General features: G+C 42.2%; 1 protein-coding gene across 1 annotated transcript in view; it reads right to left on the bottom strand.

The window, feature by feature from the left end:
- Positions 1-22,565, bottom strand: part of asap2a (ArfGAP with SH3 domain, ankyrin repeat and PH domain 2a) — an 85,518-nt gene that overhangs the window by 42,677 nt on the left and 20,276 nt on the right. Inside the window, exons 2-4 of the mRNA XM_050062084.1 lie at positions 14,968-15,040; positions 3,180-3,325; positions 832-906 (exon numbers count right to left, since the gene is read on the bottom strand). Coding sequence (XP_049918041.1) covers positions 832-906; positions 3,180-3,325; positions 14,968-15,040 — 294 coding nt within the window. The remainder of the gene's footprint in view (positions 1-831; positions 907-3,179; positions 3,326-14,967; positions 15,041-22,565) is intronic.

The following is a 22,565-nucleotide window of genomic DNA, read 5'->3' as shown; positions in this document are numbered from 1 at the left end:
CTCGGGCAGAGAATCAAAGATCTACTTTAAATATTGTATCAGCACTAGTGTCAAAACATTTCAAACAATAGCAAGTCCTAAGAGGGACAAGCCTTTCTAATGTAATTGAAATTTGGGTATGACTATAAGAGATACAAGTATTGGGTAACTGGCCTGTTGGTCCTCAAACATAGAGTCTTTGGGAGTCATAAATTACTGTTGGCCAACTTACCAATTCATTGATTGGGTCACAAACCCAAAAACCTCTGTGTCTCACTGGTAAATTGTTCAACCTGATACTCAATACAAAATAATATCTTGCTGAGTGATTGTGAACTCTGTACGAACACTTTCTCATGTGTTATGTTGTGTGATCGTTGGCTCACCTTTGAAAGCACATTGACTGATTTTAGACTCCTCGTTTTAACTCAAACACATCTTATGGAGTGATGAGTTTTGTATAACTTCTATCATGTTGAGTTATTGCAGGCATCATGCCAATGCTTTGGCACTCATCGGTTAGTGAGAGGTGAAGTTTGTGTGTGTTTTTTTTTGTAGATTCATAAAGTCAGGTGTCCTCTGGTATCTACTCTCAACTTTAACTTTTTATGCAAACAGGGGAAAGGTGCCTGAGGCAAATCACAGCTGCTTGCTAGTAACTTTGTTAGCAAGACATGAGGACGCCAAAGCTGCTTCAAAGCAAATTTAACTTTAATGCATACTGAAACTTCTTTTAAAACTTGTTGCGATCACTGATAATTCAGCACAAGTCTAAACCCTACTCATCTACTCATATAACGCTTCCTGTGCGGTAACAGAGTAACACAAAACCATGCTGTTTTGTTGCCTTACCCCTTTGACTCCCTTCAGGTCTCCTTTCAGCAGGCTGTCCAGAGGGAAGGTGATGATGTTGTTCATGTTTTGGAACTGGAGGAGGGTGAGGAGAGAGACAGATAAGAGTTGAAGGGTTACATCAGAGGATTTAAACCTGCCAGAGACTGAAAGTCAGGGGCGCCCGACGCCACTGAGATGTAATCCTTTTAGTGTGTTGTTTGTGTGAGTGTGCTGTGTGTCCAAAAGGAAAAAAGCTGAATGACAAAGGAGGCACTAGGGTAAAAATGCATGCAAGTTTTCTTTTGTATCTTCAGTAAATGATGGTGTTAAGAGGCTGAATGAGCTAAATGAGGTACAAAATTACTAGAAAATACCCATTACTAAAGCAGTGGGGGACAAGGGGTTGATTATACTTTGCTGCTGTCTCTAATGTCTAAAAGTTTGCACCCTCAGCAGGACTTGGACCTCTTTTAATCGCTAAGAAATTGAATTTTCACATCATTAAAAGACAAAAATAGATCGTTTTAGGGCATCCTTGGGTTGATAGAAAACAACATTGCTGTTCCACTTTGAATCCGCTCCAACCACTCCTGCACAAAAACAGCATATGACATGTTGAACTTTAGTCCTCCTGAACTGAAATACACACTGTGCAAAGTGTGGATTGCAGCAGTCAAAAGAAAGAACTGGACACCGTCTGGAAACTTCAGGGTCTGTAGTGCAAATTTCATTACCTGTAAGTTCTGCAATATTTTGCTGTTGTCAGTGAGTGTTGGCTTGTTCAAGCCGACGATCTCAAGCCAACAATCTAGAGAGGGAGGGATGAGCATTGTTTCTTGTATATGTTGCGTGTCTGTCTTGATTTCATTGTCCAAAAAATTGTGAAAAATACAGTACTAGTAATAATATGAGTGCTACAGATGCACTGTTGTCTAGTTCTTTCGGTCAACCGCTGCAATCCACACTGGTTTGTTTCTCCATAGAGACGGTAGACTTTTAGTTCTGACTTTTGTACCTTTTCAAAGGGAATACCCTACCACTAAAAAGCAACATCCTACAACTAATTTCGTCCTTTCCCACAGTGTATATTTCAGCTCAAGGGGACCGAAGTTCGGTTTTTCATATGCTGTTTCATCCAATCATAGCTGGACCGCAAGTCTAAAGCCCAGTTCAGACCAAAGATCCATGACTAGACAAGTTGAAACAGGCAACTAATTGCAATGTGCCATTCTGCTACGATCTAAAAACCTGCCGGTGCAAGTGCAACTAGTTGAGATGGTGTATCATCTTTATGCAACAACTCTTGGTTGTTCTGTTCTGATTTCCAGCTTTTCAGGCTTATTTTGTGGCTGAACATAATTTGTAGCTTCTTAAAATATGAATGAGGATAGTGATAGTGAGATACTGGCTATGGCTGCATTTGTAGTAGTGATGAGACGGTGAAAAACAGAATCAATACACCACATAAATATAAAATAACCAGCACAAATTATCAGTCAGTGAGGATGACTTGACCAACGAACTTTACTACAAGCCGATTGGCTGTAGAAACAGGTGACGTGCCTTACTTTCTAAAACCAGCCCCCAGCAATTTGACCAGGTGAGTTGTACATGTAGGTGACACCATCAGCCGGCTTGGGTCAAGCTCAGACGGCCAGTTCACACCACTGGAACTTTTCTCTGCAACGTTCTGAAACAGTTTCGTCTTGACGCTAATCGTTGGTCTGAACTCGGCTTACGTTGAACAACAATGATGTTCCCTAGCAACAGAAAGACGCCTTGAAACAGTCTACAAAACGATCCATTATGAGACAAGTAACTCCTCTGTCTGCAAGTGACTGTGAGCCTCTGTGTGTTACGCTGCACATGTAATCTAGGAAGCGAGAGCCTGCTAAAGCTTAGAGAGATTACATCTTCACATCCAGGTCAGGCGGCAGCTCATATTTCTTTAATATAAGGTGTTGAGATAACACTAATATAAAACCTCAAGCTCCTGGTCTTAGAGTCGATACAGTGTCCGAGGAGAAGCGACAGACCTCACATGATGATGGTGTCAGATTTTTCTAATAAAGCTTTGGCCTGGGTACAAAACCTGGCTTTAACAGATCAGTTTGAATTAGATCTAGCAGATATCTGGTGATGCAGTGGCTCTTTGGCTGTCTCAATGGAAAAACTAGAGCTACCTCCCCGAGGGCTTTAAGTTCCAGCTGGATTCTGTATGTGCTCGATGCGCGTGTGTTAGAGAACACACACAGTGAGTCAGGGGGATAGAGACAATTAGGGAGAGGATGGAAATCTTTCTTTGTCCCAGAAGATTTTACCCCACTCCTTCAACCCACAAGTACACACACACAGTGTGGACTCACCAGGTTTTTGAAGAGCGCAGTGAGCTCCTTGGTGAAGACGGAGAACTTGAGGAAAGCTGAACCCAGATCTGGATCGTCTCTGTACACGCAGTTTTCTCCAAACTTCTCCAGGGCCTGAGTGTACTGCTCCTCGTTCTCTACATGGGCTGGAAATCAAACACAAGGACACAGGTCAGCATTGACAGGTAGTAGCAATCAAACTAAAGGCTTTCACTCTCTGATCGTTACCATTCAAAAATCAATCAGTGGGTATTAATAATGTATGGTCGTCTTTCAGTGAACAAAGATCCACTTTTCCGGGTGGTTGATCCTCCCATCGTAGTTCAAGGTTTTCCCAGTAGGTAGGTCAGAGCTGCACACCACTGTTGGACCATTTGTCTCTACTTTTCCGAACTTCTTCCCCCCAGACTGCAACATGATTAATTAGTGCACAGCAAAAACACAATGTGATCGATCCATCAATTTCCTGCTGAGCTGAATCAGATGGATCATCTTGTCAGTGGAGTTATTACTATTATTATGATGACATTTAGAGCTAGGATACGGAAAAGGCAAATCCCAATTTGAAAACACAGTCCTCCTCCTGCAGCTCTCCCCTCTCTGTCCTAAGCCCCTCCCACCAGACAAGCATGGGCATGTGCATGCACTTCATACAGAAACCAGTACAAGTACTAGTCATTCATTTCAATCAACTCAATGTGATTGTGATCCAGATGCTGTTACACAGTTCTACGAAAATTACCACGTTGATTCCTTTGCAAACATGATGGCGTGTAAAGCCCTTTGAGATAACGTACTGTGATTTGAGGCTCTACCTAACGTTAGCTCCATGAACATGAACTTGAATAAGCCATGTTAGCAAAAGGCTAAACTGTTAGCAGCATTTTGCCATTATCAACACAGAATTTATTTCTCTTCAAGCTTTTCACTGAGAATGAATAATATGCAAACTAACTAACTGATGAACAAAACGACTGCTGAAATCTTTACAGATGAGAGCTCATGAGTGAGGCATGAATCCTGTCATCTTCTTGCTCTGGATCAACTCGCACTTAAGTCTACAGAAAGCTATTTAACAACAATTTCGATAATTTACTTGTCATAACGTCTCCAGTTTGAAGAATAGCTGCTGTTATGTTTTATATCGTGAATTGAGTATCGTTTTCTTTAGGGCTACCCCCTGAAAATTAAAAATTTGAATGATCAGTCTGACCCTCCTCAGTCGACTCAGATTCTTCAAGTCAAGCAGTCGTTTTTGTCATTGTGCAGTTGTGCTGCAAAGTGAGCGCTCCTGGCTTTTACTCTACTTTGATCCACAGGCAGCTGCAGACCCAGACCCACAGTGAGTCTGACTGAGACACAGGCAGCTGCCTTCGAAACAAAAAGTTCTGTTCTGTCGTTAGCGCAGTTAGCTTGTTGTTTACTTTATTACATAAAAGTCACTGTCACCCTGAACGTCCCTCTGAACCTCGTTCAAACTGTATATGGGACAAAAAGGAACGAAAAGTTGTATATTGTAATGAATGGCCAAATCAGATTCTACTGACATAATTCTGAGTCGGGTGCAGCCATATTGCTTTTGCCTTTAGTTTAACAATACAGGCAGTTTAAGGATGTTACATTAGACTGTGATGGGCATTTTACGAACTAGATAATTAACTAAACAACAAATAATTGTGATGAAAGTAATTGTTAATTGTTGTCCTACTTCTGACAATAAAAAAGAACGGAGCGTAATGTAAATGTGGAGATGAAAGAGGGGGTTGTTTAATTTACCCAAAGTTGATGTGTATGAGATAAAAATCTTAACCTCCAGTAGCTGTGATTAGAGACACACATTCACCCACTTCTTCATCCTCACCTGTATTAGCTTTTCAATTTTACTTGTTCTCTTGAGTGACATGAAACACTAGGGGTAAGAGAATATTTTGATCCTTATTCAATTACAATAATATCTGAGAGAGATGAAAACAGCCATGGCTAGACAAGAGACAAAAGGAGACAGTCGACAGCAAAGACATGTTGAGCCGAAGATGGACAGGAAGAAGAAAAGTACACTCAATTGGCCCCAAATAAACAAACCCCCCGTCAGCTTCCAGTCAGGGGAAAACCCATAAACCAGCCGTGACCGAAGTCTCCTAGCGTGTTTAGACTCAAGCTCATCTGCCACGGGGGTTAGGCCTGGATGATTCCACTTAATTCACTTCACGCCAGACTAGGCAGCTGATAACAGCTAATGCCATTGGGACAGCGGTGGAGCGAGGGATGGGGCACTGGGGACTGTTGCTATGACGACACTCACTAAGAGACGTGACGAAGACGGGGGGGGGTTAGAGGGAGGAACTCAAGGAAAAAAAGAGAGGAGGGGTGTGTAAAAATATGAGGATGTACACTAAAAGACACCTGCTCCCACATCATGACTCAGCTTTTCATCTACCAAACACACACACATACACACACACAAAGACAGATAAAGAGCAGCCACAGGTTCTCAGATGTGGCAGGTTTATAGATGAAGCTGGATAAGCTCATGTCTCTGCCGCAGAGATATCCATCATGTTATTAAAAGGGAAAAGCTGAAAGCCTCTGAGTCACTACCTGCTGACCTCCTCACGTCAGACAAATCCAATTTAAACCATCGCTTAGCTGCATGATAAAGCTCCGGTGAGACTCAGTGCACAAGTGATAAAATGAGAGTTTGAACAGCTACTAGCACCAAATACCCGAGCTAGGGTTTTGGTGGACCCCAGAGTCCACGGTGATGACACCAGCAAAGTGCTTGCTTTGCATGTCCAACAGCCCAAAAACAAATTTACGACAATATAAAACAGAGAGACACAACAAATCCTCACTTAAAAAAGCTTGACTTATGCAATGACGTAAATGATTATTAAAATAAAATGCACATTAAATGTACATTACCTGAGATTCATGCTTGAACATTTTTAAAAAACATAAGATGCGGACGTTAGCTTGACCGCAGAGACCCCCCCCCCCCAACCAAAATGGTGTTGTCAAAAGAATTATTTGTATTCATGTTGTTTTTCTTTTTCTAGTATAGGCCTATAAGAACACAGAAAGATAAAATGAATGACCCAAAATACAGGAATAGCAAAACAAAACCCCATTATTATTATTATCATTGATTCAGTCATTTTCCGTAAACGCTTACCCTGTGGATGGGGGGCGCTGGAGTCTATCCCAGCTGACACTGGGCGAGAGGCGGGGTACACCCTGGACAGGTCACCAGACTATCACAGGGCTGACACATAGAGACAGACAACCATTCACACTCACATTCACACCTACGGCCTTTTTAGAGTTACCAATGAACCTGCATGTCTTTGGACTGTGGGAGGAACCTGGAGTACCCACGCTGACACGGGGTGCACGTGAGCCATGTTTTTCTGGTCGCTGAGAGTTGAAAGAAAAAAAGTCAACTTTGAGTAAAACGCTACAGCTGCTCATCACTGTCACTTTTTACCCAGCCATCCAATCACAGCACAGAGCGGTGGGACAAATACCACAAAGACCAATCGTCACGTCAGTGAACACTGAAAAACAATGAAGAAGAAATTAACAGTGAACCCAAACAGAGCTGCAGGTCTGTCTATCTCTCTCTATAAGCTTTAGCCTCCCCTTCATCCAGAGCAAGTCAGTACTTTTCCAGCATTCTTTTTTTAAATATACTCTTTATTTGTCAAAATTATAGTCCCTTACAGTAGCTGGGCTACTTCTTATACAAACAAAAGAAAAAAGATAGTGTCAATTCTTAAAATAGCTACTGTACCTCCCTCCCACCCCACGATCTAAAATAACAAAAACAAGCAAAACAAACTATGATATGACAGTATATACATTCTTACAAACGTACATACATATATACATACATAGGGTTATCGCAATAAATAATAAAGAGGAGTAAAATAAATAAAATAGCTAAGATGCTAAAAAAAAATACACTAGGGGAAAAAAAAGACAAAGGAAATCAGGATATATCCTAGAAAAAATATATTTCTTTCTTCTCTTTGCTGGCATTTTTACTTCTGAGGATATTCTGTATCATAGCAACCAAATGCAACTAAAGTCTCTTAGCTGTGCCCCTCACTGTGCCTAATTGCTCCTCTATGTTTTATATTTAACAATGATAATGTATTTAATTAGTTTTTAATGATGCAATCTTTGTCATTTAAAAAGCAACAATATACTAAGATTAGCTTAACATAAAAGCTTATTCACAAAGCCCTGAAATCAGGATAAATTAAGTCATTTGTGAAAACAACACCAGTTTCTCAAAAGGAAACATTTGCCGATTTCTTAGTCTCCAAGTGAATAAAATGTCTTTGTGTTGTAGATAGTTCATGATACAAAACAAGTAATGCATTTTCTTGGTGACTGATTAGTCAATTATTAATAAGCCCTATATAAAAAAACAGCTTCTATTTCAAAGCACTGAAATGTGTCGTACAGAGATCTAACAACCTTCCATCATGTGTCAGATACCGACCCTCGCCACACACCCGCAGCCTACTGTTTACACATCAGCTCCAGCTGTTTGGCTGCGGCTCTGCCAGGATCTGGGCCGACAGGGCGGTGGCCTGCCGTTGTTTTTGAAGTGGCACATGAGAGCTCTGAGCTCTGCCATTCAACGCCGACAAACAGCCTGAACCCCCCTGGGCTGCTTACTGAATACATGTGTGTTTGTTGTAACCTGACCTGAACACATCACACATGCAGTCTACAGTATGGAGCAGCTTTGAACCTCGAATGACTGCATGATATGCTGAGCTGGTTTATAAGTAACATGGCAGAGAAGGGAATCAAAAGAAGTGAGACAAGAGGACAGAGGTGGCATTTTCTCTACTTTACACTGTAAACAGGACCTGCTCATTAAGTGCTGCTCTACCTGTTGAATCAACATGTCTAATACATTAAGCTGGTGTTCAGGGGCTTTCTCAAAGAAACATGATCGAAGCCCATTTCCATTATACATGTCCTTTAATTAACACTTAGATTAAAATCTTTACCTTGACCTGCTGAACTAAATCTTGAAAACTCTATTTAGGCACCTGCAGCATGTTATAAATGTTACTTAAGCTCTGGTTTTGGTTTGGTTGACCTTCCTACAGTGCCTTGCCTTTCAGAAAATAACTTATTTGGAGTTTCATGATCATCTGAGAGCTTCCTAAATTCCTTAAAGGAATACTTCACCCCCCAAATGACCATATATATATGAATAACTCACCCTGTGTTACATTGAATTTGTCATGAAAATAGTTTTCTCTCATGTCTTTACAGTGAATGAAGAATCCAAAAAAGGTGACTTTTTTTGATGAATTGAAGTCACAGTGGACGGTGTTTAGTACCACACTATATCAAAACATCTATTTACAAAGTCTCACACAACTCATGCAGTGTAAGTCTCATTTATCCAGTCGTATGCTCAGCACTTACCAAACAGACGGCCCTTTCTGACGTGGAACTGAACTGAAAGTGAAACTTGTCTACGCTCTCTTCAAAGACAGACTCCATTCACAGACAGTTATTTTACCTCGCTGAACCCGAGAGCCCCTGGTCTACCTCTGCCTCGATCTGTAGTTTGTGTTATTGTGTTACTTTGTGTTTTAAAGTGTTACTTAAAAACCATGAAATATTGGGCGTCATCTGCATTTACTTGCTGTAGCAAATTGGTTATACAACATTTGGCTATGTTCATTTAAATTGTAAACATTTACTACACATATAAACTTTGTGTGTGGTCTGTTTCCACGTCTTAAAAAAAAGGCAAAATAAAATATAGTTTCAGGTTCAAGGAAATGCTTGAAAAAGTAAGCGGGGCAGCAAGTGGCAAGAGAGTTGGAAAAAAGGATTCCTGTTGCTCAACCTCAGGAAACGATGACCTTGTGTTTACTGAAGGACAGAGGCCATGACGCGCTTGAACACACACACAAACACACACTTTTGGAACGTGAACAAATGCCCAGTTAATACCCAGCTGTGCACAACATTCTTCGCTGTATCTTCACTCTCAAACACACACAGAAAAAAAAAACATAATATACAGTTACCAGGCGTCTGCTGAGGATGATATCTAACATCCCAAAGGCTTGTTCTGCAGCTTCTTCTATCTCCCTTTCTCACTCACACACACACACACACACACACACACTGGTTTAATCACCAGATAGCAGACTGGCCTCTGCTTCCTCTCTCTGTCTCTCCCACACTCATTCCCTCACACTCGGCTCCATCAGGCCTGGTCGGCTGACGCGCCAACGCTCACTAACACAATGTGCGGCCGACCTCAGATCAATTCCATATCTCTCCACGGACTCTGTGAAAACAACGCTGAACTCCATGTCCACTTAACAATATGGCCACCAGGGCCGCTGAGAGACGTTAACTTTTACCCGCAGAAGACAAAAGAGACTTCCTTCTTTATTTCGGTGTCTCATCGGGTCGTTTTTCCTCAGACATCCATCCAGTTTAATTACATTAGAGCTTTTGGGAGTCTCATTGTCTTGGTTACCTTGCAGCCAAGACAAAAATGTATGTGTGTGTGTGTGTGTGTGTGTGTGTGTGTGTGTGTGTGTGTGTACAGCGACGACCAAAAGAGCTGCATTATTCAGCAACTCCATCCAGCCGTCCTGCCCACCTATAGGTACAGCAGCTGGAACACGGTGTTCACTCGTCTGCCTCGAGTCGTTATCTGTTCAGCAGCTTTGGCAGGTCCGTCCGAGCAGCTCTGCTCGATCAGCTCCAGGTTCTTCAGGGGTTTGAGATGCTGCTGCTGCTGCTGGTTTATTCATCAAAACCCACAAGCTGACAACCTGACAGGCCCCTGCAGCAACACGGGGCTCTCTCGCTCATCTGTACAGCTTTCCCTGCACTTTTCTTTCTCTCCTCTTTCACTCTCGTTTCCCATCTTTTTCTCACTCTCTGGTACGAGGTTACACTGCAAACATCCATCCTCTCCATCCTCACCTCCTCATCATTACTATTCCTCGTGTCAAAGCTGAAAAATATGTTTCCAGGGTTTGGGCTCGACAGCCAGTCATAACAGGAGTGTGTTCTCTGAGTATTGGAGAAGTCAGTGTTGATGCTCCCTGTTGTGCGTCTCATTATTCAGGCTTTATCCAAGCATCCTCTCTGAAGAACATGAACACAACTCCCTAAGATTTAGCTTTAGATACTGTGATACAACTGCTGCTGACATTTACCTCCTGCAATCCAATCTAGTATTCAATCTTACCTCAATTAATTAATATTTTTAAGATGTGAGGAATTTTAAATGATAATATAAATTATGCAGTGAAGTATTAATGCACACACATAGCAGACTGTTCACTGCTGAATTAGAGGATGGATCTACCTGTGGTCTTTTTTGTGTTTTTCAAATGGAAACTCACTCGGCTGTTATCCAAAAGTGGTGACAAGGGTTACAGCGCTGATACTCCCTTGACCCCCACACATGCCGCTCGCTGGCAGTGAAAGCACAGAGAGTGAGAAAAGTGTTAGCTGGGAAGATCTGAGCTTGAAGGTGGAAGATGGGACTATTTCAATATTATTAAACCTTTGTTTAACCAGGTGAAGAGACACTGAGATTCAATATAATACTGCATATGAACTGTATAAACACATTTATAGATCCATAGTCAGTGAATTACCCACAGTTAGATAGCGTATGGGCACAGAAGCTGTAGCCTACTGCTGTGGACACAAGGATAGCTCGGTTACAAAGTCACACAATAACACAAACTAGCAGTTGATCAGCAACTCCTTATGTTCTGCGACCTAAAATTAAATTTTTTGTCAAAGGAGTCTGGTGGCTGTGGATGGGGGCAGCAGCAAAACGTATATGAGCCTCCTATAAAAAAGACCACCTAAAAAAATCTGCATCATTTCAAGTGTAAGCTATATTAATTAATTATTTTACCGCTGTACCTTCCCATTAGACAGCCCTTTATAATGAGGAACTGAAGTCGTTATATCGATATCTTCAAAGCCACCAGACTCAATTAAGAGACACAGCAATTTTACCTCACAGCACATGGGAGTTGCTGGTGCACCACCAACTCAACTCTAAGTTTGTTCATGTTATTGTGTGACTTTTTTAACTGTAACTAATGTAGTATCCACTGCAGTTTATATGTAGCAACAACATTGTGCAGAAACCGATATCAGGTCATATGTAAAAATGTTTTTAGAAGGGTTTGGGAAAATCACATTTTGACGCTAAAGCATATACACTTCAACCAAAATTCTATGTTCAGATTCAAATAGCTAAGGAACACTATTAGAAAGCTACAGAATGATATAAAAACCAAAAAATAAGAATGGAGCTGCTGTTTAAACAAGTTGCAGTGGATATACTGGAGCTCATTTCTGCTTAACGGACATTTCCAGTGTGTTTCCAAGTTTTAGCAGCTTACTACTTTACATATTTACTGACCATTTTCAAATGGATGACACACAATCTGTGAGTAGCTACACTGCTGATTGATTTGAAAAGTCTAAACTGAATTAACTCATTGATTACTTTAATTGGTAATTTACTTTAACCTTATAATTGATTTTGTAATCATACAGAAATAAATGGAAACCAGAAGATTCCTAGCCTTTCTAAATTTACAAAACACAGCAGCTTGGTTTACAAAAAAGTTAGCTGTGGTGTTAAATCTGCCTGGTGGCAGCAAAACAACCTGTAACTACTATAGACTGACATATTATCATCTTACAATGTTGTGATGGTGCACTTGTTTCTGGCGACCTGACATATGGATGTCCAATATTCACTTCATTTTGGTCTCCTGAGAGAAATATTTTGCCGTTTAGCTGATAGTGTTCCACTATATTCACCAGCTCATTGCCAACTTTGTCTGTCTTGCATTTGGTGTTGACCTTTTCTGTTGAAAGCAGCTGCCTACTGCAGCAGAAAGTGGCGGTAAAACAGTAAAACATTCTGTAGAGCTCACTGTGGGTTCGTCAGTAAATGCAACACCACTCATATTACATAGTGATCCATTATTATTGTAAAAATACTGACAATATTTATTTATTTGTATTTAATACAATATCTATATGGCTTTGACTATACAGTATCTGTAATTACCAGATTAAAACAGCAGACTCACCAGACTTCATTTTATTTTTTCAGTTCATGTCCCATGTTGCAGAGATATAACCACATTCATGGAGTCGTCCTGTTTGTATTGAAAACAGATCAGAGTCTGCAGCATTTCCTGAGTGATTGTTGATAACTAAAAAGGTGACCTCTGGTAATACCACCTTCCCTTGACAGATCTGTAAATGACATTGTCCCAGTTGCATTTCCACAGACAAAACAGTGTTTCTATTGTAAACACTGATTAAAATCTGGACAAACTTCACGCCTCAAGGCACAGAAACTTGATTTGCTTCCTCACGTTTTTCCTACAACAGATAATCTTGTTCATAATGAAAACAGAGAGCAACTGCCTCAAACACCTGCAGTTCCCAGACATGTGCACCCTGCTGCAGTAACCACACTGATTCAAATGAAGGTAATTTATCAACAGTAAGGCCCTGATCGCCCAGAGCACATTTAAGCAGCCTGGGGCCGCCTTTTGTAATTGTTTTCAATGATAGTGGAGCTTTTTGCTCGCTGCTAATGCGTTGCTGAGCGCCTCCCATTTGTCCCCCTCTTTGCACCTCACATCTTTACAAGAGCGCCCTGATTGCCTCGAGTTGAAAAAACTTCAACTCAGGAATTGGTGGGTTTTTTCCCCCATTGTTCAGTCAGTTGAATTGAGACTTCGGCCTTTTGTGGTGGAGATGACAACAAGTAGCAGTGAACAGTTCATGGTTCAAGCTGCAAGACATATTTGAAACAGATTTCAGCCACAGGTTTCCTAACACATTCATTTAGCTGTGGCGGCCTGTCACAATATCAGCATTTGCAGCCACACATTTTATTTTTTGTTATTGGAGCCGGACTGTTGGAATATATATATCTGAGCACACAGCATACTCTGGGCACAGATGGAGCAGCAGAATGCTGGGCACGGTGACAGTGAAACTTATTTATTCATTCATTTTCCATAACCACTTATCCTGTTAGGGGGGCTGAAGCTTATCCCAGCTGACATTGGGCGAGAGGCAGGGTACACCCTGGACATGCTGCCAGACTATCACAGGGCTGACACATAGAGACAGACAACCATTCACACTCACATTCACACCTACAGACAATTTAGAGTCACCAGTTAACCTGTATGTCTTTGGACTGTGGGAGGAAGCCGAAGTACCTGGAGAAAACCCACACTCCTTCCACCCTGGGTTTGAACAAGGAACCCTCTTGCTGTGAGGCATATGTAAATGCTAACCACTGCACCACCGTGCTGCAGTGAAACTTGATCATAAAGAATTGTAACATCATATTTCTTACAACAACAGTGCTCTCATTTTAGTGTTATCCAGCATCCAGTTATTCCAACCCATTTTAGTTGAAACCACTGCGTTCCCATGGAAACTGCACACAATGTGGTCCAGCGCTGGGTCTAAAAGTTTGCTGTCATTCACCTCTGCAGCAGCTGCTCCTCCAATCAATCTGATCACAAACTGATTCACTCAAACTCAAAATACTGATGCTGGGGGGAAAAAAAAGGTCCACCTGCGCTGCGTTCAAAGCCCTGCAAAAACCTCTGAATTCAGAGAGGAGCCTAAGAATGATCAAAGAGGAGGTCGTCAGCTACCGCCATACATATATTCTAATTCTGTGGGAAACACTGAGCTAACCTGAGCTATACTTTTTACCCTGTGTTGTTGGAGGAATACAGACAGAAGTGTAAATAATCTCTCAGTAATGCAAAAGCAGCGAGCAAAAAGCTTTACTCTCATTAAAAACAATGACACAAAGCCGCCCTAGGCTGCCACTAAACAGCGCTCTGTCTGATCAGGCCTAGCTTCAACAATAAAGGCAGTTCAGTGAGTCTCCTGTTTGTCTGATCGGGCCCTAAAGGGACTCATTTTGGCGGCTGAACACGAGGAGAAAACTGTACAACAGGTTCATCTCTTCAATGTACACCTACACACACACACACACACACACACACACACACACACTGACAATTTCAGCCTTCATGAATACGAGATGGGACGAAATAGAGGCTCTGAGTCTGGCAGCCACCAAAAAGGCATGTATATGTAAATGCATGTTTAACGGTGAGGTGAGAACATGAGTGTGTCCATGCCTCAGCACCCACACACAAACACAGTGTGCGCCCCTCCCCAGCTGTTCCTTTAGGGGTCTGGATCAGACAGCTGTCCCTCTGGTCTGAACAGAGCTCACACTGTTCTGAAAAAGACATGCTCAGCACATTGTTCAGAGGTCTCTCCCGCTCTCTGCCTCTCAGCGGGGTTCTGTCAGGCAGAGCAAACAAAAGACACTGGAAACACCCAACACTGGCACAACCAGCCACAACGAGCAGGGTAATAACACACACAAAAAACACCTGTCCCCCTACCTCTGCCTCAAAGTCCACTGGGAATGGAATTAATTATTTTTCAATCCCAATCAATTGTGCATTTTTGTGTGAAACTAATTATTTTGTGTAAAGAAAAAAGAGAACAGAACACAAACGTGCGAGATACCACAGCTCCATGTGATGTCTTGAAATTGGTTGCTGAGTCCATCCAGCAGCCACAAAACCCCAAATCATTCTCCAATAATATATCAAAGAGACTAAAGTGAGAGTGCTAAACTGAGAAAATGAACATCCTGACATGAAGGACAGGCAGGAGGACTCACCCAGACCAGACGTGTAGATGGCCTTCACAGACTTCTTCATCTTGTACAGAACACTGCGGTCCACATCCAGAGCCTGGACAGACAGAGAAAGAGACAGATATTTAGATTTTTACAAAATGTATTACTTAAATTAACGTATTTTGCTTTTTTACAGGTTGTTTAAAGGAATGTGTTAGTCAATATGTCTGTAAATTGACTTTAAAAACACGCTTGTTGTCATTTTGTATCACCATTTCTCATGAATGTTGCAAGGTAGCGAGCTAACTTCATGCGAGCAAACTTGCCAACCCTCGTTTTTCCTAGGAGACTCCTGTTTTTCTTTTATTGCCCTCTTCCGGTTCACAGGGTCACAATTCTCCAGACTCTCTCCTTATTAAAGACACCTTTTTTCTTTTTGTTATCAAGACCTATTTCTGGCACTGTGCAACATGTAAAGGCCCCGCAACTCTACTCTGACCCTCCAGTACAAGTTGGGCGCAGCTGCCAGTGAACACCTTGTCTCCATGCTGACCAATTATGTGTTTGAAAGTCTGACGGGATGCTCTAGCAGAGGTTTGAGGGGTGCCTCAGGGGTTAGGAAAGGACCCAGCTTGCCCTCCTTTGCAGCAGTGGGGTACCCAGCTGTCCTCCTGCTCCATGTTTTGTGGTATGTGGGCCAAGGAGGACAGCCAACTGTGTGTGCCTGGTGTGTGGCAAGCCTACAAGCCTCCCGCCCTCCTCCCGGTACTCTGCTGGAGTACTAAGGTCATATCTAACATAAATACTCTGATGCAGTGTACCTATTATTTTGTTATTTTCACTTTAAGCAGTAAACAAAGTTTTTGAGAATTAAATTTTTCCAGAACCCCCACTTAAGTTTCAAAATCCTCCCTAACTTACTAACACCCGCTGACATCAGCTTGTTTTTACCTACTGGAAAAGGTTACAATCGGCATTTACTCCCAGGTCAATTGACTCTGCAGTAAGCACGGTTATTTGTCGACTCTGGCTCTGATCGGCCTAAATGGCAATGATGGAAATATGACACCCAGGTGGACAAGCTTATTTTTGCCCCTTTGCCAGCACGATGCAATGACGCACCACCACATAATAACGCCCATCTTCGTCCAATAAGTGCTCAAACATAAATCTAATTCAGTCAGCACCAAGTTTGAAAGAGAGACTGAATAAGTAAGGGATATTTAACAAGAAGTAACCACCATAACACATTTTCACTGGCCTCCGTGCTGCTTTCTACTGTTTACTAACCTGTTTTCTGGCCCCATACTCGTCTGCTGCAGAGTCATGTACACGGCCTGGGTTTTCCATGTTTAAAAGTCCTGCATACATGCACTAATTTTGGTAGTAAAGGGGTAAAGATTGGCGAGTATGTGTATGAGGATGATGTCTCCATTTTTAATCCCACCTACAAAGCTCTGCTTGGTTGACCGAAGCACAACCCCAGACCTATTTCAGATGTGGGCAGCGATTCAAGAGGTGTAGACCCAGGTTAGTATTCTGATACAGCAGCTCTGCAGTGATACAGCACATCACCTTTATTAAGTTGACACTGTTCAGACTGTCAGAAAGATTCAACTCTACTGTCTTTTTCACAACTGCAGTTTGTGTTGTTGCTTTCCTGTGTTGAATTGTTTGGCGCTCCTGCTTTTTTTTCCACACCCTGAATGTCTCCATGTGGTGGGTACAGTTTGTGTGTGTGTGTGTGTGTGTGTGTGTGTGTGTATGCCATCTCCAGTCTGGCTGCAAGTAATGAATTATTCAAGGCAAAGCTAAGAATAGACCTGAGCTCCATCGTCGGTTATTGTGTTAGTGTGCGTGTCTGTGTGTGTGTGTGTTTATCAGCATAATAGCTTGTAGGGCGAAAGCAGCATCTGAGGTCTCTTACATGAAGGTCTTCACACACATGCCTCTAAATAACCATAGTCACACACACACTTTCACATGCATTGAGCTCAGACTGACACACTAACCAGAACAAACACTGGGAGTCCAGCTGAGACAATGCGGCACTGTACCAGCGATGAGTGAGGGACTCTCTCGGGATGAGGGGGATTTTGGGAAATGAGTTTTTAGGGACTTTATTAAGTACGTCCGCCCATGCGGGCCAAAGCCGGCGCCACTTTTCCCTGCCCTGCTCCCCATCTGACAGACACATATCAGATCCCCTACACCCTCTGAAAACAAAAACACACAATGGTCCCCATTCAGCTGCAACACACACACCAACACTGTACACACCCGCACGTTCCTCTTTGCAGCACCACTAGATGTGATGACAAAATGTATTAAATCCATAAATCCGCCGTATTAATATCCGAACTATGAGCTGTTTGCTATTGCAAAATGGAAGAACCGCTCAGCACTTACATTTCCCCGGGGTCACATTTCACAACCTTGCAAAGACGCTCACAAAAGGAACAGAGAGAGAGAGGGGAAGACTTTAAAGGGAAAATGACAGATAAATCAAGTGTCACTGAAAGAGGGACGGGCCGAATGAAAGAAGAACACAGAGCTCAAAGAAAAGACAAGCACGCTGACAATTTGCTCTGACACACTGCAGATGTATCTCCAATCTGCAGCATTTTATAGTGCAGTCGCTTTTTTATTAAATAGAAGTCTTGTAAGGCTTCAGGGAAAACGATCAGTGGTGCTTCATCACACAGCCGTGTATTTAATGGCTGAGACGAATGTTTAAACAGCCATCTAATAACAACATTTACCACGATTCGGCTCCGCAGCTGAGTTTTTACTCTTATTGGGAAGACTAGAGACAAACAGCCTCATCGGTCACAATCAGCTGCTAATGTGTGAGGAAAAAAAAACTCAAGGCTGCGCTGCAATTTAGACACAAGGCTGAAGTTAGTTAAACAATCACCAGCTTGGCAATCTGTTTACCTAGCCAGCCTCTTTTACAAATACATTCTGACATGTCACAGTAGGGAAAAGCACAACAAGTGCATCTCATTGAGCAGCTTCAGTTTCACGATCCTGGTATTGTGCATGCTGGCTCACTGTCACTCTACCCCCTTTTACACTTTCTCTTAAAGGCAGGAATTTCATGCCATTATCCCGCCTCGCTGTTCTGGAAATGGTACAAACGTGGAATGGCGGGGGGCAGTTGTCTTGCCTTTTAGCCAGCATCGAAGGTAGTAACAATACTGGAACAATGTCTAAGGACAGCCAGCAGGATAGGATCATGGGCAGCACTGGTGTGATGTTTTAATGATGTGTTACGCGTGCAACCCACTACGGCACATTTAAAAAGTAGCTGATAGCAGTTAGCAGCTAACTCAAAGAAAAGGAAGAGCAGTCGAAAATGACCACAAATTGGGGAAAACATGAGGACCAGGAGCTCCTTACCCTCTGAGTAGAGGGTGCCATCTAAAATCACACACTAGAGCGGCATGATGCCACCATTGTTTGGTTCTGTGTAAAAATGCAAAGGCGGCATAAAGACGGGACATCATAGCCGCCCTATCGCACGATCTCTGTGTAAAAATGGCTACTGACATAGCCTAATGGGACACTTGAATAGAAAAGAGGCACTTTTAATGTTATTAGTAGCACCTTTGCTTTTCCTGGTATGTCAAAATGTCAACTGTGAAAAAGCCCACAGAGCCTGCATCATGCTGGCTCATCAGTGGCTGTGATCACAGCTAATTACCCTGGAGAAATCCTGATGTGTTTAGCCAACAGTTACCCACGTCATCTATGACCCTGTTTACACTTGAACCATTTTTTCATACGAACTTTTCCCCTTTCACACACGTAAAACACAACAGGTGATTGCCTGTGTCAGAAGCGTTATCACCTACTGGTAATACTCCGTTTGGTTTTTAAGGCAAGGGGTGGCGCCTGGGTAGGGCATGCAGGAGGCAGGATATGACGTGGATTACACCGTGGTCACGTAGATGGTTAGTAATTGGGTCATAAACAAACAAGTCTCTTGCCTTTCCTTGAATTCGTCTGAGAAATTCGGCTCTCGCCCTTACCAACAGTAATTCTAGAATCCGAGAACCAGCGAGACACTTTTGTCGTCATCTTGCTGAATTCCCCTTTGGGATAAATAGTTCTTTCTATTCTATTCCATTTTCGTGTAAATGACCCTTCTTTCTTACCGTTGATGTTTTCTCTCTTCTGGTTTCGAGCAAGCCAAATGTTAGAAACTTCATTATACATCTGGTAAGTTCAGGTATGCAGTGAATGTATGAAAGGGGCTTTGGTTTTAAGATGAGTTTCGGTGACGCTAACACAAGTAAACACCCGAGACACATCGCAATTCACACCTGCGTCTATCATGCTTCTCAAGCTGACCATTTTACATTTCTTTACTGCCTATGTCACTTTCACCAGGAGGTCAAAGGGCCTTGCGTTCAGTTACTACATCCAAACTCTTGTCAAATTAGCAGTTTTCTCAGTACAGCTAGAGGTATCACTGTCAGCATAATTCAATACGTCTCCTTTCAGGGCAAAACTACAGACGGTCACACAACACTTTGTCCAACTCGCCATAGAATGGGCAAGTTATAGAGTGTTAGCACTGTCATCAAAACAACCAACACGTCCTTTAATGATGACGTGTTTTCAAATTTACGTCCTTGTCTGGGACGCATCAGGGTGCATCATTTACACTTCAAAAGATACAAGGCTTAATGCATCCCAGACCACATCTGCAAGTGGTTTGAGTGATCAGATCAAAAATGGTCTTTTACATAATAACTAAAAAGGGGTGGACAGCACCAGACCTGAATTTACAGTTGATCACATTGTCCATCTGTATGTGGCTGTATTACTTCTGTTTAGTTGTTTGTTAAGCAACAAAAGCTACAGTCTCATTCACGCCAGACCTCAAGCTGAAACTAACAAAATAAACCAAAACCTTACAACAAAGTTAGTATGATCTAAATGAAGAAAAACAGTGCAGGTTGGATTCAGAGAGAAAAATCACAGCCTTTTCCCAACAAGTGTGCTTTTCCACAAATAAACTTCCAGACAGCTGCACTTAGTAAAAGTAACACATGCTAAAAATAAAATCTGGTGTCTGATGGGAACTGCACAAATTAAAAGAAGCCGACCAGAAGCTACTTGTTTCCCTGAGTAAAAGTAAGACTTACAGCTCTGTGGTTTTAGTTCCTTCAACTCTTCTTAAATGACTCATCTGTTACATATACCATTATCCCATTAGCTCTGTCTGTCTGACTCGCTCAGACCCCACACAGCCACTGCATACTGTTAAACAGGTATTTTTAAAACAAATGCAGAGACAAAGAAAACACAGAAACACAGAGTACTATCTCTGTCTGCCCCGCCAAACCAATCCAACCACACAAAGACTTTTAAAGGGTAACTGGAGACAGCCGCTGAGTGTTTTCTTAGCTGAGCTGATACCACCTTGGGCTCTGCTCTCTACAATAAATCTACTCCCAGTGCTCTACTCCCAAAAGCCTTGAGAGCACCGAAAGCATTTCTGCTGGTAGCTGACCTTCTCTGAGACTGTAAAAGGCTTGACAGTGGATCTGCATTTAAAATGAGACATGGAGAGTCTGATTTTCGGGTCATTGATGGGGGAAAAGCATCTATTTTGGACAAAGCTTGCATCACTCCTTTGTTTCAGTACTACAGGAGGCAATTTCAAAATGAGCCAATAAAACCTACTTGACACTGTCTTTTATGTATTGATTATTTGATGCTGTGAATGAGTTTGGCGAGGAGGGCGTGAGGTCAAACAAGGGTGAGAAGTCAAAGCATGCAACGATGTTTAAGAGGAGGACCAATAAGGCATTAGACTGTCTGTATGTTTCATTCATAATTTCCTAAGAGAACTGCAAAACTGTGTCCAGACACGTTTGACTCAATGTGCCTCTCTGTTAATGGCTGTCCGTGCTAAATGCTTGGTTAAATTCAAGTCACATATTCTCATGCAGTATCTGTGTATACTAACTGTGAAATATCGACACATGATGCGTGCAATAATGTAAACAGCCTGTCTATTTATTTATTATATCTTGCTTTTTTTCCACTGTTCACAATCATCACTCAGGTGCAATATCAGTACACGCTGAACTGAGCAGTATCTATACTGCCCCATCAGTCCGTAATGTGAAATCAGCTATTCAGTCTGTCTTTATTATATTATGCTTCTTCTATATTGTTTTGTGTTTTTATGCTGTTTGCTTATTATACTGCTCTTTGTTTCCTGTTTGCACTATCCCTCTGCAACTGTAATGTTGCAAATTTACCCACTATGGAACAGTAAAGGATTGTCTCGTCTCGTAGTTAAAGGTATACTATCTTGGAATTGTTGGTTACTGTTTGTAAACAGCAACACCGGCAAAAGTAAAAGTAAAAGCCAACAACGGATTCCCTCTCGTTTTCGAATGAGCTTTGTCCTCTTGGTATTTGTCTCACTATATATTTGTGTTGTTCCAGTATTGTGTCCACGATTTTCGTAGCCTCCTCTTGGATGCGTGCTGCTCACGGTCTGGTTGCTACCTTTTTTTAAAGTCCCTACTTCACCTGTATCTGTGCCAAGGAACATTTGAGCTCATTTTAGAACTGTTGAGGTTAATTTCAAACTCCTACTAAACGAGTTAATTGTCTGGGATGTAAAGCCAAAGCTCAGGATCTATGTGCTCACACTGTATGGTCCAATCGTCAAGTCACAATCCGAGTGCGTAAAATCGGCAATAAAACGGTCCATCGGCCCCTGCACGCTGTTCTGGCAATTGTAAAGAAAGATTTGTTCGAAAGGTCTGGGGCTGCAAGCAGGGAGAAGTTTCTTTGCTTGCTTTCTTTACCATTCACAATAATGTAGAGACAGACATCCCAAAATTAGCTTAGAAGTCCATTTCTGCAAAAACAGGTCAGTCCAAGTTTTGATTCCCTCTGTCTCCCTCTCAAACTCACACAAGTGAGCAAGTCAGCAGCACCAACACACTAGCTGGGTTTGGGCTATACTGTGCAACTGATAGAGTGAGAAAAAAAAGGCACTGTCCAAGGGGATTCACCTTATAGCTATGCTTTAACTGTGCGAGAGGCTGACCAAAATTCAATCAAACGTCTGATTCCCAGTCGGCAGCAGCTGATCCAGCCATGATCGGCCCTCACTCCCCCGGTACACTGAACGGCGAATGACACCCAACCAAGCTGAAATTTGGTCCGATTCTAAAATAAGTGTGGTTCAAACATCACGTCAGAAACAGCCAGGCTCAAATAATACAGTGTCTGCTCAGCTAAAGAGGACAATAAGAAAATCCAGGCAAAGGGCTGAGTCTCTGCAGAAAATACACCACCCCAGGAGGAAAAGCACAGGTATATCTAAAAACATTAATGATAGCTGCATTCCACTTAGGCAAGGCCCCTGTATTGTGCATTTGGGCTTAATGGAACTGAGCCATTGTTAATGTTATAAAAAATTAAAAATATAACAGAATATAAACCCAACACTCTGACCGTATCAGCTGGGCTGCCTGGCAGTAGTGTGGACATTTTTATGGAGGAAGACAAGCCAAATGGACGAGAGATTTATAGCAATCTGTTCCCTTGGTGACTAAAGCTTCTGGTGCATATGCTGCATCAACTCAGTCACACAGAGGCTG

Source organism: Epinephelus moara, chromosome 14 (assembly GCF_006386435.1).
Source record: "Epinephelus moara isolate mb chromosome 14, YSFRI_EMoa_1.0, whole genome shotgun sequence".
Lineage (NCBI taxonomy): Eukaryota > Metazoa > Chordata > Actinopteri > Perciformes > Serranidae > Epinephelus > Epinephelus moara.
The sequence above is the reverse complement of the archived record's forward strand: the minus strand, read 5'-3'. Positions and strand labels throughout refer to the sequence as shown.